The sequence below is a fragment of the Sander vitreus genome, chromosome 21 (assembly GCF_031162955.1).
Source record: "Sander vitreus isolate 19-12246 chromosome 21, sanVit1, whole genome shotgun sequence".
In the NCBI taxonomy this organism is placed as follows: domain Eukaryota; kingdom Metazoa; phylum Chordata; class Actinopteri; order Perciformes; family Percidae; genus Sander; species Sander vitreus.
The window spans coordinates 26,374,335-26,389,966 of record NC_135875.1 but is presented as its reverse complement, the minus strand read 5'-3'; the positions used below and the strand labels follow the sequence as shown (position 1 = coordinate 26,389,966).

Below are 15,632 nucleotides of genomic sequence, written 5' to 3'. Positions count from 1 at the left end.
GTACCTGCAAGTGTATGTGTGTCGGGTTGGCTGTATGATTGAGAATATGTGTGGTGTGTTCAATGTCTGTCTGTTTCTGCAGGAGCTGGAGGACTTTGAAACTGTGTCAGACTTTGAGGTCCTGATGAAGTCTTCTCACGGTGCCAATGGTCCCAATGGACCGGAGAGAGACGAATTCAACAACCACAAAGATCATAACCAGGAGAAGCCCTCCAAACTCAAGCAACGGTAAACCCCGTTTTCTCATAACAACAGTTTTAAAAAAGTTATTTCACCCTTCTGTCACTGTGTTTCATCACTATTTTTAAACGTTATATTTAAACCAAGCATCTGATCTACCAGGTTCATGTTGAAGAGAAACAAGCCAGACAACAGCTGTCCATCGTCTGCTCGTCTGTCAGAGGAGGTGATGGCCGATGACAGAGATGAATATGAATTCCTCATGCAAGCCTCTACTGTAAGACAATACATACTAAAAAAATAAAAACAAAACGCTCACATGCAATATACATGTTACTGATGCTGAAGGTGAAAGATGCACAAGTAGGGTTGGGTACCGAATCCGGTAGTCTTTCGGTACTACCGAGGACTGATTCACGTTAAATGAAACAGTGCCAAGTTTCGGTACCTGTAAGTGCAAGCTTATCTGTCCTCTCTGCATGTTGACAGAGAGCAAGGCTCCGCTCTAATCCACATACACACACACACACACACACACACACACGCAGAGGTGTGGATGGAACGAAATGCCTACATAAAACATTAAAGAGCAATTATAAAATAAAAGTAGAATGAGGTACAAATGCAAGAATAAAAGTTTCAGTGCAGTGTAAGAAATGAATAATTATTTTGTGTGGTGTGTAAAATGTTTAAATAAATAACAAGATGGTCTAAGTAAATAGGTTTGGAATTATCTTTACAACTGAAATTATTTTTTGTTATTGCAGAGGGAAAGTACCGATAAAAAGGTACAGCTGGGTGACGGCATCGGAATTTGAATTTGGTATCGTTACCGAAAAAAAGTGAACGGTACCCAGCCCTATGCTCAAGATGGTTTTGAAATGAAACATAATACATATATTCCAAACAGTTAGAATAAACACATGGTACAGGTCTACAGGTCTTAGAAAAGTGTTACAGTTCAGTCAATACATTTGTTATATAATATCTGTCATTCAGGTCTCTGGTTTCTAGCAAATTATGTTTATCCCCTGCACCTGAAAAAGGTTTTCCCCCCCAATTACATGTCTTCAATTTGTGTTTCATAATACTTGTGTTGTGATGCTCTTTGGGATCAGGGGCAATGCAGTTAAACCTGACTTGCTTGCACCTCTCTTTCTGTGCAGCACTACTACTCTGTGCGGATCTTCCCCGGTCAGGAGCCCAGCAGTGTTTGGGTGGGCTGGGTGACCTCCGACTTCCATCAGTACGACCCAGGATTCGACCTGCACAATGTCCGAACTGTCACAGTTACCCTGGGAGATGAGAAGGGCAAAGTTCATGAGAGGTTAGTCAAGTTGGAGCCAACCCATATCTTGGGCTAAATCTGAATGAATATCATTTTTTGTTGGGATGGTGTGTGTGTGTGTGTGTGTGTGTGTGTGTGTGTGTGTGTGTGTGTGTGTGTGTGTGTGTGTGTGTGTGTGTGTGTGTGTGTGTGTGTGTGTGTGTGTGTGTGTGTGTGTGTGATGAAGGCAGCAGGTTCTCATTCCAGCTTCAGACTACATCATTTGATTGTAATGACTAGCACCCACTAAACCTGAGGAACTAATCATTAAAAATAATTGTATTGTAGTGCTTCAGTGAAATCTTTACTGTGCATTTTGGTTAAAAGACTGAGCATGGTGTGTGTTCTTTTTCAGTATAAAGCGCAGTAACTGTTACATGGTGTGGGCTGGAGAGAGCAGCAGTCCTGGTCAGGGGAGGAACAACAATGGCTTAGAGATCGGCTGTCTGGTCGACATAACAAACGGATTGCTGACATTTACAGCAAACGGCAAAGAACTCAGCACATATTACCAGGTGAACATTCGATAAGGTGTTACAGGTTTGTGAATGGTCTTTTTCTTACCCCTGCTTTTTTCTTCTTCTCCCTTCCTGATTTTTTTCTTCTTTCCATTCATTTTGTTTCACACACCAAAATGGGCCTCCTTACTTTTTCTCTTTGTTTGTCTCCATGTATTTTGTTTGCTTCTAACATTAATCCCTCTCACTACGACAGTCTGGCACCAGCTATTAAACTTAGCATCTAAACTGATTGACCCCTCATGGTCTGTTGTGGTCTTCAACACCGCTGCTACCATGACAAAACAAAACCCTGCCTGTTCTTGGCTTGTAAATTAAAGTTACCAAAGAAAGTTTGTTCACATTGCGTCTTTGTGCCCCTGTCTGTTCAGCTTCCAATTAATGATTTACATCGGCCCACCCACTCAGAGGCTTAAGGAACATTTCTTCCTTACAATAACCAAAGTACTACCAATTGATTTACAAATTATTTTAACTTTTGATGTTGGACTGCGAAAAAGAAATGACTAATTGTGATTTCAGTTGGACTCAAAGTGATACTTTTGTCGATTTTAGTCCAGCTCTGTGTCATCTCTTCGTGTGTGTGTGGCGTCCCTCCGTGGCGCCAGTACACAGAGCTCAGAGCAGCTGAGGTCAGCTGAAATCTCAGCGGACCTCCGTGCCGCCTTTCACACTCTCTCGTCTCAACAGGTGGAGCCCAGTACTAAGCTGTTCCCAGCAGTCTTTGCCAAGGCCACCAGCCCCAATGTCTTCCAGTTTGAACTGGGGCGTATTAAGGTGAGAAGGACACACACACACACACACACACGCACGCACACACACACACACACACACACACACACACACACACACACACACACACACACACAGCCCTACAGCTTTATTATCAAAAAAAGTAACTGAGGTTTGGGAGGTTGCCTTTAACCTCAGAGACAAATAACCTGCATTTCCTGTTGCTGCTTCTTAATAAGAGCCTTTTAGTGGTACACAGAGAGATTTTAATGATTTATGGAGAAACAAAAACAAGAAACACAACAAAAATGACTTAGAATGGTTTGCTTAGACTTTACATTTCATTTCATCTTTAGCATTTGTAACATCCTTTTGGTTTGATGTCACTTTAGTAACACTCTAGAGCAAAATACTCAAAATGAAAACAGAAAATATCTTAAACAATCCTTCTCGACCACCACACCCTACATACAGTCTCTCTTGTCATGTCAGTTTGGGATGAAATTATGTCTTATACATAACCAGACTAATGAGAACTATATATGAAAACCAACTCTTGGTTGACAGAGAAAACTGCACAATGAGTTTGAGTATGTTCACAGTATCCTCTTTGGTCTGTCCAGCTTTGTCCTCTCTGATGTTGTATCGTTGTCAACATGTCTGTCTTCCTGTCAGAATGTGATGCCTCTGTCAGCTGGCCTGTTTAAGAGTGAGAGGAAGAACCCAATTCCTCAGTGTCCTCCACGGCTGCATGTCCAGTTTCTCACTCCTGTATTATGGAGTCGTGTTCCCAACCACTTCCTCAAGGTACAGTAACAACTCCTACCTATCGATAGTAGCTGTGCATGTTCTGGCTTTTTGTGGTTCTGTTTTGTTTTGTTAGAGAAATGTAGAATGGCAAATCACTAATTGTTCAATGAACAAAGGGATGTAAAAGCTGACAGTTCTGGAAAACAATTGAGACAGCTTCTGTCTTAGATTCATCGTACTTGCAACATGAGACCCTTCATATCGTAAGTGTTTCGGAAACTCTGGTCACCATTCCTGGTTTTGAACAGGAAAACTGATTGCCTGACTGATTTTTGGATAATTTACTGTGTAAGCCCAACTGATGATTGTCTCTATAAAGACAGTAGGGAAATGATGCTGGGTCATATGACTTCCATACTGTACTGCATATGGGCAGTATGCTAGGTAAACTGTCTGCTGTGCCACACAGTGGGTGAAAAGCAACATGAAATGTATTGCATGCTGTCTGTAAAGTGCTAAGAGATATTATTTGTTCCTTTCAGGTTTCAGCATCCAGAGTGAATGACAGACACGGCTGGCTGGTCCAGTGTAACCAACCTCTGCAGTTCATGACCCTGCACATACCTGAGGAGAACAAGTGAAGTACCCACACACACACACACACACACACACACACACACACACACACACACGCACACGCACACCTTTTCATTCTCCTGCTCTCTCCTTCCTCATGCAGTGTCTCTCTGTGTCTTGTCCAGGTCGGTGGATATCCTGGAGCTGTCAGAGCAAAGGGACTTATTGAAGTTTCACTACCATACCCTCCGACTGTATTCAGCAATCTGTGCTCTGGGAAACAACCGGGTGGCACATGCCCTCTGCTCACACGTAGACGAGGCACAGCTCCTGCAGGCTATAGAGAATAAGTACATGCCAGGTAACACACACAGCATTTAGAAAGCATAACTGCATGCAAGGTACAAGAGAAATAAGTAAAGGTCAGGTAATAGTCAGAGCCTGTCCTTGAAGCACAAGTTGATGCCATTTAATAGACCACCACTGTTCCCATCTCTCTTCTTTATTCACTTATTTAATATTCCCTACAAACTAAACTCTCAACAGTTTATTCTTTAGTAAGAAGTCAATTGAGATTTCAGACACTTATGGATCATAATTGCATGATGCAGTGTGATATAACTGTAGAATGAGTTGGAATAAGTATTAAGATCCTTTAGAGCTCTGTTTTAATGAATGAAATGAAAATGTACTTAAAAGATATGGTTTGCATTATTCTACACTTTTTTATCGTAACAAATCCTGTGAAAAGACCCAAGCCAACAGTGTGTTAGTCTGTTCTTTCCTCCCTACACTGTCTGTGGCTCTCGGCACCAAGCCCAGTGGTTCCAACTGAAGACGTACATCTTAAGAAACGGCTCACAAATATATGGTTTCATTAAAAAAACAGAAAAGGCTCAGTCATTTCCTAAAACAGCTGGCCACTGTAGTTTTAACAAACATTACTCAAACAGGAGGAAATATATTTCATGTAATGGGGACTATTTTATTTATTTTTTAGTTAAGATTATTTTTTGGGCATTTTAGTCCTTTATTTATATAGGACAGCTGAAGACATTAAGGGAGAGAGAGAGGGGAATGGCATGCAGCAAAGGGCCGCGGGCGGATTTGAACCTGCAGCCGCTGCGTCGAGGAGTAAACCTCTATATATGGGTGCCTGCTCTACCAGGTGAGCTGCCCATGCGCCCACAGGGCGAATAATTAATCCACATTTGGAGCTCTAGTGAGTATATGTGGCAGTAGGACGGTGTATGTGGGATTGAGTCAAAATAAACTACAGAGTTTGTTCATGGTAATGAAGGGACATGTCACCCATTGCAACAGTGTGACTCATTGATGTGTTTTTAATAGTTTTTGGACAACAATACAGCACTATAGGTAAAGTCACAGCGTAACGTTAGCTTACTGGTAGCCTGCGGCGTCACTTTTCAAGACACCATGGCCACTTCCGGAGTTTGCAAAGCCAGAGAAAAAAGAGAACTTGAAAATCCTCCCACTTCCACTCACCGCTGTGGCAACATCTAGCCTTCCCCGTGAGGGAGTTATGGAAACAAATCGAATCGATTTGGAGAATCGAGGCACCCCTAGTGCATACATACAGGGTGCGACCTGCTGGGGGGGGATGTGTGGGATTTCCCCCTTTCTGGTCTATATATCCCTGCCTCTGCTGACTTATTTTTATCCCTGGTGGAGACAAAATGTACCCCCCCCCCATCAAAGTGATCATCTACTTCACCAATAGCCTATACTATATGTTAATTATATACCTAAAATAGAAGTATTTCAAACTAAGTACAGCGCTGTAACATGAAGTCTATAGTGTCATAGAACGATCAAATCTGAGCAGCAGTATCTGGTTGTATTTAGCCTCTACAGAGCTCCGGGACGCCGGCTACCAGCGGTAGTTGTTCAGCCGCCAACAGGTGACTGTGAGCCGGCTACAGGCACCGCCAGATGACGGTGCTTTCAGGGGCCGTGGTAGTGGAGTTTAGCCATAAAAAGTGAACGTCATGTGGCGATGACTTTAACCCCCCCCCCTTATTTCTTAACAAATCACAGCCTGCATACATATACTGTATACATTTTCACTTAGAATTTGGATACTCAAGTAAATAATTACAGTTCAGGGCTCAACGCTAACTTTTTAAAGTGGTTGCCGGCTTGGCAACCAGGCATCAGCTTTTGGTTGCCGAAATTGACAGTACGGTTGCCATGTTTTAAACTGCCTATATTTGGAGCAATTCATTTCTTATGTAACTATACCATGCATTTTAATAATGTCGTTATATAATTTCCCATCCCTCTAAAATAGGGGTGCAACGGGCAACCACAGGCCACAAAAATGGTTTGCCAAAAATTGACTCAATCGCAACCGTGACTGTCGAGCCCTGCAGTTCCCTCGGTAACAAATAGGGTCTGACTTTGGACACATTGGCTCCCTCCTTAGAGAATAAGTATGATGGCTATATACACCTATATAGAGAATAAATTAATGTTATTGGTACGACAAGGTAATGGCTGTAATTGGTTCATTAATAAGAACATAAATGGTATGTTTAATGATTTATATTTAATTGAATGTTTATAATTATCTTTCCATCTGTCTGTCACTCACAGGTTTGCTTCGTGCGGGCTACTACGACCTCCTCATCGACATCCACCTGAGCAGCTACACCACGGCTCGCCTCATGATGAACAACGAGTACATTGTTCCCATGACAGACGAAACCAAGAGCATCACCCTGTTTCCAGATGAGAAGAAAAAACATGGCCTGCCAGGCATCGGCCTCAGCACCTCCCTGAGACCCAGAATGCACTTCTCATCCCCAAGTTTTGTCTGTGGGACTGGGCCATTGTCTCGTAACAACGGCAACAACGGATCAGGAGACTGTTTCCAGTACAGCCCTGAATTCCCCCTAGATGTACTGAAAATGAAAACCATCGAGATGCTAACAGAGGCTGTGCGAGAGGGAAGCATGCATGTACGGGATCCAATAGGAGGCAGCACTGAGTTTCTCTTTGTCCCCCTCATCAAGCTGTTCTACACCCTGCTCATTATGGGAGTGTTCCAAAGTGGAGATCTGAAGAACATCCTCAGACTGATTGAGCCGTCTGTGTTCTCTGAGAGACGGGAAGGGCAGGTGGACACGCACATGGAGCTGGAGGCGGTGAAGGACGGGGAAGCTGATGGAGGAAGGAACATGCCTAAAGAAGGACTGTTACAGATGAAGCTACCCGAGCCTGTAAAACTCCAGGTGACACCCTCTCAGTTTGTAAATGTGCTTGCACTTTTTCACTGTCAGATTAGTGGTGTATTTACAGACATAGTGATGATAATAATTTTCAATGTAACAGTGAGTTGTTTTTTGTCACATTCCAATTTGTTTTATGTTGGACAATATGAAATACTTACAGAATTAGTAATTTAACTTTTTATTTTTTTTATTTTTTTATACTGTGGTTTCATTTAAAGATGATAAAGCTCTCCTTAGAATTACGGAAAACTTGATATAGAATCGCATGTCTTCCAAATCTATATTTGCAATTAGATGTGATATAATCTGCAAAGAATTTAAAGTTACAGAAAACAGTTAAAAATCATTGAATATCGGGGCGCCCTGGTAGCGCCCCGTGTACCAAGGCTTAGTACTTAATGCTGCGGCCCGGGTTTGAGTCCTTTGCTGCATGTCGTCCCCTCTCTCCCCCCCTCCCCTTTTCTGTCTTCATCTGTCTATCCAATTGGGCCAAAAAGCCCAAAAATAATCTTAAAAAAATAAATATAATAAAACAAATCATGTTTATTACATACACATCATTACTTTGAAACCAAGTAGCATGTCAACATTCTCTTCCTTATCCTACAAATCTCTTACACCTTATTCATCATATTGTGTAGTTGACCCAATGTGTGTGTGTGTGTGTCTAGATGTGCCATGTGCTGCAGTACCTGTGCGACTGCCAGGTGCGTCATCGTATCGAGGCGGTGGTGGCCTTCTCTGATGACTTTGTAGCCTGTCTCCAAGACAACCAGCGGTTCCGCTACAATGAGGTGATGCTGGCACTCAACATGTCTGCGGCCCTCACTGCCAAGAAGACCAAAGAGTTCAGATCTCCTCCACAAGAACAGGTAGGAACACCACTGAAGAAGAGGACAGAACAGTCGAGAGAGAACAGGTTGTCCGTTGGCCCCTGAATGGAATCAAGTCAAAATCGTATCGTGGCAGAATTTGTTTGATCAGTAAATATTGTATTGCTGTCCTTGCAATCGATATAATATTGTATCGTGATAAAACGTGTAATTTACACCCCTAGTGTGAAGCTAGTCACAGAGACACAGTCCGTGCTGCTTTGCTGGATACATTGCAGACAATACACTGATGGGAACACGCTCACAACATCCAAACCTATGAGCGAATGGTTGTTGGATTTACGTGATGTGATCCCAGTGGTTGAAGTGTTTCATAAACAGGACTTGTCACAACTGCGTGTTTCTGCAGATCAACATGCTGCTAAACTTTAAGGATGAGAAGCAGGAGTGTCCCTGTCCTGAATACATCCGAGAACAGCTGCTCGACTTCCACGAGGACCTGATGAGACACTGTGGTAAACTACCAATCAGCTTCACCTAGACAGCAAAACAAATGTATTACAATATCCAGGTTGCCCACAGAGATCAATAATAAGATCGTGGATCAGCAATATCTGTTTACTGTATATTCATGGGAATACAGTATGGACTGTACACTGAATTCTCCATTCTGTCAGGTATAGAGTTGGATGAGGATGGAGCGATAGATGGGGACAGTGACTTCACCATCCGGGGTCGACTCCTGTCATTGGTGGAGAAAGTGGCTCACCTGAAGAACAAGATGGCCAACCTGCCAAAGGAGAAAAAAGAAAGGAAACCTAGTAAGTCCTCTGCACCAGCTGATACACACACAGACAGTAACAGTTGACAATTTGTTACAGAAAATATTATATCTAGGTTGTGGAAAAATACTGACATCACACACAAGATATCTCATAATGTAATGGTCAGATTTCCATAAATTGCATGATGTACAATCATGCAATCAGGTTTCGGATGATCATTTGAATGAGCCCATGAACTTTCTTCTAGCATTACCCACAGCTTTTACATGCTAATGTTACAATAGGAAAAGAATCAGTATGTATGTTGTACATACATCAGACACTTTAGGGTTGTGGGAGGTAATAAACATAACAGACTGCAGCAGCACGTTAAAGGAACACGCCAACTTATTGGGACTTTAGCTTATTCACCGTAACCCCCAGAGTAAGACTGCTCCGAATAAGTGACAACATGTTGTACATGTTGTGATTTGTATAGTCACAGCGTGTACAAAAAAACAGCGTAACATGAGACACAGCCATCTTCTAACCGTATACATACTGGGAACTATATTCTCAGAAAGGCTTGCTGCAAAGCAAATCACTCCGCCCAAGTAGCAGAAGAAGCAGTGCTTTGCCTTTCTGAGAATATAGTTCACGGTTAGAAGATGGCTGTGTGTCATGTGACCTTGTTATTTGTACACGCTGTGACTATACAAATCACAACGTGTAAATAGGAAAATGTTGGCGTTATTTTCTCACTTATTGGGAGCAGTAGGCTAGTTGGAACCAGTTACCTGCAGGTTTTGTTCTAGGCTAAGCTAGCAGTGGAACCGTCAGACAGCGTTACAACACGCACGGACACGAGAAGGGTATGTATCGACTTGTCTTACTCTGGGGGTTACGGTGAATAAGCTAAAGTCCCAATAAGTCGGCGTGTTCCTTTAAGATCCCCATTGGTCATGTAAAAATTGGTTCGGGAATTCTTCTTCTGGCCTTACAAATCTATCTCTCTTCTGAGAGTACTTACTCACCTAATATGTTTGTTCATTTTCGACCTTTCCATCCTTATTTCTCGCTGAAATTTTTTTAATTTGCACACATGTTCCTTTTTGCACCTGCAGCCTTGTTTCCATTGTGTTAGGAGCTATTCTCATGCTTTGATTGTGTCTTTGGACAAAAGCGTCAAACAATTGAATAAATGTAGTCAAGATATATCAGGAGAGCTCTCTAATGGGTCTGTTATTTCCAGCTTGTTTCACTCTAGTTGTGGATGAGCTGTTTAGAAATCCCTGTGAAGGGAAAAATATACAAAAAAATGTTTGATTATGGACCCACAATCCCCTAACTCAGTCTTTCTGTCTCTTGTCTCTCTAACTCTCTCTCTCTCTGTCTGATTTTGCAGGTACGTTACAGCAGTTGATTTCAGATACGATGGTCCGCTGGGCTCAGGAGTCAGTTATTGAGGATCCCGAGCTGGTCAGAGCCATGTTTGTCCTGCTGCACCGCCAATATGATGGCATTGGAGGACAGGTAGGTTTGGGCCTGTGTGTGTGTGTGTGTGTGTGTGTGTGTGTTTATTTTAATAGATACACAATACCATTGAAGACCCTGTTTACACTGGTACATTAGAATATGACAGACGCCTGGGTTCCTACTGGGTAAAGCACATAACCCCACCACAGCGACTCCATGGTTTGATTGACAGTTCCAGCTGTCAAATGTGTTTGTGTGTGTGTGTGTGTGTGTGTGTGTGTGTGTGTGTGTGTGCACGTGTGTTTGCGTGCTGTAGAGGCAGCCTTACTACTTCTGTGGCTTCATATGCAGTCTCATGACAAAGCATGCTCCTAGGAGCTTCATTTTATAAAAAGCCAACAGTTTAAACAGTTTTATGTCCTCAAATGTTTTGTTTGTTCCACAACTCAAAGATATTCAGTTTACTGTCACAGAGGAGAGAAGAAACTAGAACATATTCACATTTACGAAGCTGGAATCAGAGAATTTTTTCCTTTTTTGTCATAAACGATGACTCAAACTGATCAATCAATTATCAAAATGGTTGCAGATTATTTTAATAGTTGACAACTAATGGATTTATTATTGCAGCTCTAGTATTGTGTGGACCTTAGCAATATGTTTAAAACAAAATCTGACTGTCTTTATCTGTCCAGGTGCGGGCCCTTCCTAAGACCTACACTATAAACTCTGTATCAATCGAGGACACTATCAACCTGTTGGCTGCTCTGGGTCAGATCAGATCTCTGCTGAGTGTCCGTATGGGAAGAGAGGAGGAGAAACTGATGATCAGAGGGCTGGGGTAAGAACACACTCATCTGTCAAGCTCCTCAACACTGATTCTGATATCTCTTCTCTGTCTGTTAGAAGTAGTTTTCCAGTGAATTTCCATTTCTTAGGGCACTGGGCAGCTGGACAGATGTATATACCGACCAATCTGAAAATGATTGACTAATAAATAATTGAAATATGTTCATGTTATGTGAAGACATGTTTCTTATATGCTGTATATGGAAGCATTATATGTAATTCTCCTTTCTAAGAACCAGTCAAATGTGGTCTAGTCTAATTTAAATTAAAACAAAGTAGACTAACTACAGTGAATTCAAAAGTTAGTAGAAAATTCATTTTTTGAAGATAAGTCTTTTATTTTGGAGGGGGGGTCATAGGAAATGTTTTTGTTGTTGTTGGACGTAGGGATGTCACGATACCAAAAATCTAGTAGTTGGTACCGATACCACCAAAAGTACACGATACTCGATACCAAAGTCAATACCACGGTGTGTGTAAATCATTGATTACAGTACCAATCAAATTTCATGATTATTGTTATCCAATTTGATACAACGGTAAAAACAAACAAAAACAAAACCATAAATCCCTTGTCCTCCTTTATAATGTGTATTTTATGATGTGATGTCACTCTGTTTTCCTTTTACTGTGATATACTGTGCATACCATGTTCAGTCGATGCTTATTCTATACACCGGAGGCCTGTACTATGAATCATGATCAACATGTCCTGGATTTATTTCTGTTACCCGGTTTCACCTAACCTAGCAACCGCGGTCCTGCATAACCTGTGACACGACGGGGGTTATCAACTAGTTCAGTCAACCCAGGGTTTCCCTATCCAGCAACGTACGCGTTCACATAAAAGAGGCGGTGTTTGCACAGCACGACCATTTACAAACATCTACCAGAGATGCATATTTTACATAAGAAGAGCAAACTATAATTCTACATAAATATGAAGAAGACGGACACGGTTTTACAGGCAAAAAGCAATACACTCACTACACGCAATTGGATAACACTATGACCAATCACAACCACCAGTGGGTTTTCTCTAAGTCCCATACGCTTAGCTACCAGAGGAGCTAACTGGTAGATTAAACTCTTAGCTACCAGAGGAGCTAACTGGTAGATTAATCTCTTAGCTACCAGAGGAGCTAACTGGTAGATTAAACTCTTAGCTACCAGAGGAGCTAACTGGTAGATTAATCCCTTAGCTACCAGAGGAGCTAACTGGTAGATTAATCTCTTAGCTACCAGAGGAGCTAACTGGTAGATTAAACTATTGGCTACCAGAGGAGCTAACTGGTAGATTAAACTCTTAGCTACCAGAGGAGCTAACTGGTAGATTAATCTGTTAGCTACCAGCGGAGCTAACTGGTAGATTAAACTCTTAGCTACCAGAGGAGCTAACTGGTAGATTAAACTCTTAGCTACCAGAGGAGCTAACTGGTAGATTAATCTCTTAGCTACCAGAGGAGCTAACTGGTGGATTAATCTCTTATCTACCAGAGGAGCTAACTGGTAGATTAAACTCTTAGCTACCAGAGGAGCTAACTGGTAGATTAAACTCTTAGCTACCAGAGGAGCTAACTGGTAGATTAAACTCTTAGCTACCAGCGGAGCTAACTGGTAGATTAAACTCTTAGCTACCAGAGGAGCTAACTGGTGGATTAATCTCTTATCTACCAGAGGAGCTAACTGGTAGATTAAACTCTTAGCTACCAGAGGAGCTAACTGGTAGATTAAACTCTTAGCTACCAGAGGAGCTAACTGGTAGATTAAACTCTTATCTACCAGCGGAGCTAACTGGTAGATTAAACTCTTAGCTACCAGAGGAGCTAACTGGTAGATTAAGGTGACCAGATTTCTTAGACAAAATCCGGGGACATTTTCAGCTCAGAAGCGTAAATACCTCCAAAACAGGTAATGTTTTTATCTTTGTAAAACTTAAAACGGGGACACTGCCCCTCACTAGACCTATAGCTGCACTGAGGCACAAGCCTCCCTAGGGGGGTCCATGGGCATGCTCCCCTGTAAGAAAATGTTGTCTATTTTAACGTTTTGCATCTATCTGAATCACTTTGAAAAAAAAAATTCAGAGGTTAGACTAGATTATTCCATGCACACAGAGGTAGAATAATTTTTTCTTCATATTTTTGCATTAATGTCACTAGGAAGCATACCAGCAGAAATATATATTCATATAAGTAAGTGGGATATTCTGGAATCTGGCAATATAATAACCATTATGGTGGGATACACTGGCTAAGCAATTTACAAAAATGTCTGCGCTGACATAAATAGTTTACATGAGAATACATTATAATTTGTACCCAAAGTTGGAGACCATGTAGAAATTTTGTTGCAATTTCAAAACCTGATTACCCAGGAACCGCTTGTTGTACCGATGCATGTGTTGAGTGAAGAGTTAGTGAAATATTTCACAGAGAGTAATGGGTTGTGCAGAGATTTATGCAGAATGCAAATATGATAACATTTAATGTAAGTTCAATGTTAATTTTCTCGCAAACCATTTTTCACAGCAAGGGGGTCAACACTTTTGCATGCACTATATCCGTGTCACATTCTCATTAGGGGCTGAGCCCCCCTAAAGGTCTGATCCTAGAATCGCCCCTGCTGCTACTCCATACTGTTGTGGAAATGTTGTAATGTTTACTGCACTACATTTATCTGACAGCTTTTGCTTTATTGCTTCAGGCTGGGCTTGTTTCTGCAACAGCTCATTGAGTATCGGATAAAATTAAAACTATTGAGGAAATATTTTCCTTGGACATTGGTCCAGTATTAAACGAGATCGCTGCAGTCGGCGACGGTGAAACAAGCTACAATACAGTAAGTTAATAGCACAATTGTCCAGTTTGTATTCACGTTCATAAAAGTGCTCGTTTTGCCACTGGCAGACTCAGATTAATATTCTAAGTGTCTGACAACATTATGGGAAGGATTTCTAAGTAGGTCGACTTTTCTGTTAAAGATTAAGATACTTTTTTTAAACATTAAAAGTCTGCGAAATTGCGTTCGCTAAACCCACCAGACTATGTACTACTATGTAAATGAACAGTAATTTTAGCATCGTAAAATATGGGCATTCTACATCTCTGAGCTCTGAGCAGCGCTTGCTCTGGCTGTCTTGAGCCTGCATGTGTAGGGTGCGCGTCTATACGTTTGGTCAATGTTTTCTTTCTTTCATTCCAATTTCGGGTCTGTCAGTCACAGTGAAAACCGGGGACATTTCCGTGGACAGCTCCAGCCGGGGACAGGTCACCGAAACCGGGGACGTCTGGTCACCCTATGGTAGATTAAACTCTTAGAATCAGAATCAGAATCAGAAAGGGTTTTATTGCCAAGTACGTTTTTTAACACATACAAGGAATTTGTTTTGGTGTTCTTGGTGCACGTCACACATTCTTTAGATTGAATATTAAACAATATAAGTATAGGTACAAACAATATAAGTATATTTACACAGTATGTATTAAGTTAAAAATAAAGAATAAATAAATAAAATATAAATAAAAAATAAAGAGCAAAGAGCATTACAGCAGAGAGAGAACAGTGGCATGAAGAGCCAGGGGTGGAGAGTCAGGGTGGTTTCCGGGCCTTGTTAATAAGGCTAGTGGTGGAGGGGAAAAAGCTGTTCATGTGACGTGAGGTTTTGGTCCTGATGGACCTCAGCCTCCTGCCAGAGGGGAGTGTCTCAAAGAGTTTGATTGGTGCAGCTCGGCTACCAGGACATAGTTAATGAGCATCATTACTGAATGTTGTACAATGTGCTCTTGCGAGAACTCTGGATTTCCAGGGTAGGTTAGAGCACTAATGATGAAAAACTTTACTGAGCTTTTTAACTCGCCCTCCAGTGACATCATGAACAACAAGGTGTTCTACCAACATCCTAACCTGATGAGAGCTCTGGGGATGCACGAGACTGTCATGGAGGTCATGGTCAACGTACTCAGTGGGGGAGACTCCAAGGTATGAAGTGTATGGCAAGCCCTTTCTAATGTTTTATCAACAGGGCTGACTAGTAGCCATTTAGTTTTCACTAGTCAAAATGACAGTTTGACTATTTAAAATGTTCATTTAAGATAACCGTAAAACAATTTTGTTACAAATCACATGTGGAAATTACATTTCAACTATTTGAAACTGATTTACAGATATCTTTCATTTATTTATAGATTTCAGTAATTCATTTTTCACTAGTAAGAATGACGATACAGCTATCTTCACTTGAATTTCCACATTTTAAAAGGTTGCGACTAGTGGAAATGTACTTTCCCATTTCAGATATCAACAAACCATTTCAGATACCATATATTAAATATCAACTTTTTTAAATTACCATATTCATTTTTGGAAATGTC

General features: G+C 41.4%; 1 protein-coding gene across 1 annotated transcript in view; it reads left to right on the top strand.

Annotated features, from left to right (window-relative positions):
* ryr2a (ryanodine receptor 2a (cardiac)) overlaps positions 1 to 15,632 on the top strand; it is a 172,127-nt gene that overhangs the window by 50,157 nt on the left and 106,338 nt on the right. Inside the window, exons 27-41 of the mRNA XM_078279587.1 lie at positions 83 to 228; positions 343 to 457; positions 1,347 to 1,507; positions 1,863 to 2,022; positions 2,716 to 2,802; positions 3,433 to 3,564; positions 4,050 to 4,144; positions 4,269 to 4,444; positions 6,700 to 7,337; positions 8,009 to 8,209; positions 8,580 to 8,685; positions 8,854 to 8,991; positions 10,340 to 10,467; positions 11,106 to 11,251; positions 15,126 to 15,240. Of these exons, the coding sequence (XP_078135713.1) occupies positions 83 to 228; positions 343 to 457; positions 1,347 to 1,507; positions 1,863 to 2,022; positions 2,716 to 2,802; positions 3,433 to 3,564; positions 4,050 to 4,144; positions 4,269 to 4,444; positions 6,700 to 7,337; positions 8,009 to 8,209; positions 8,580 to 8,685; positions 8,854 to 8,991; positions 10,340 to 10,467; positions 11,106 to 11,251; positions 15,126 to 15,240 (2,544 nt within the window). The remainder of the gene's footprint in view (positions 1 to 82; positions 229 to 342; positions 458 to 1,346; positions 1,508 to 1,862; positions 2,023 to 2,715; positions 2,803 to 3,432; positions 3,565 to 4,049; positions 4,145 to 4,268; positions 4,445 to 6,699; positions 7,338 to 8,008; positions 8,210 to 8,579; positions 8,686 to 8,853; positions 8,992 to 10,339; positions 10,468 to 11,105; positions 11,252 to 15,125; positions 15,241 to 15,632) is intronic.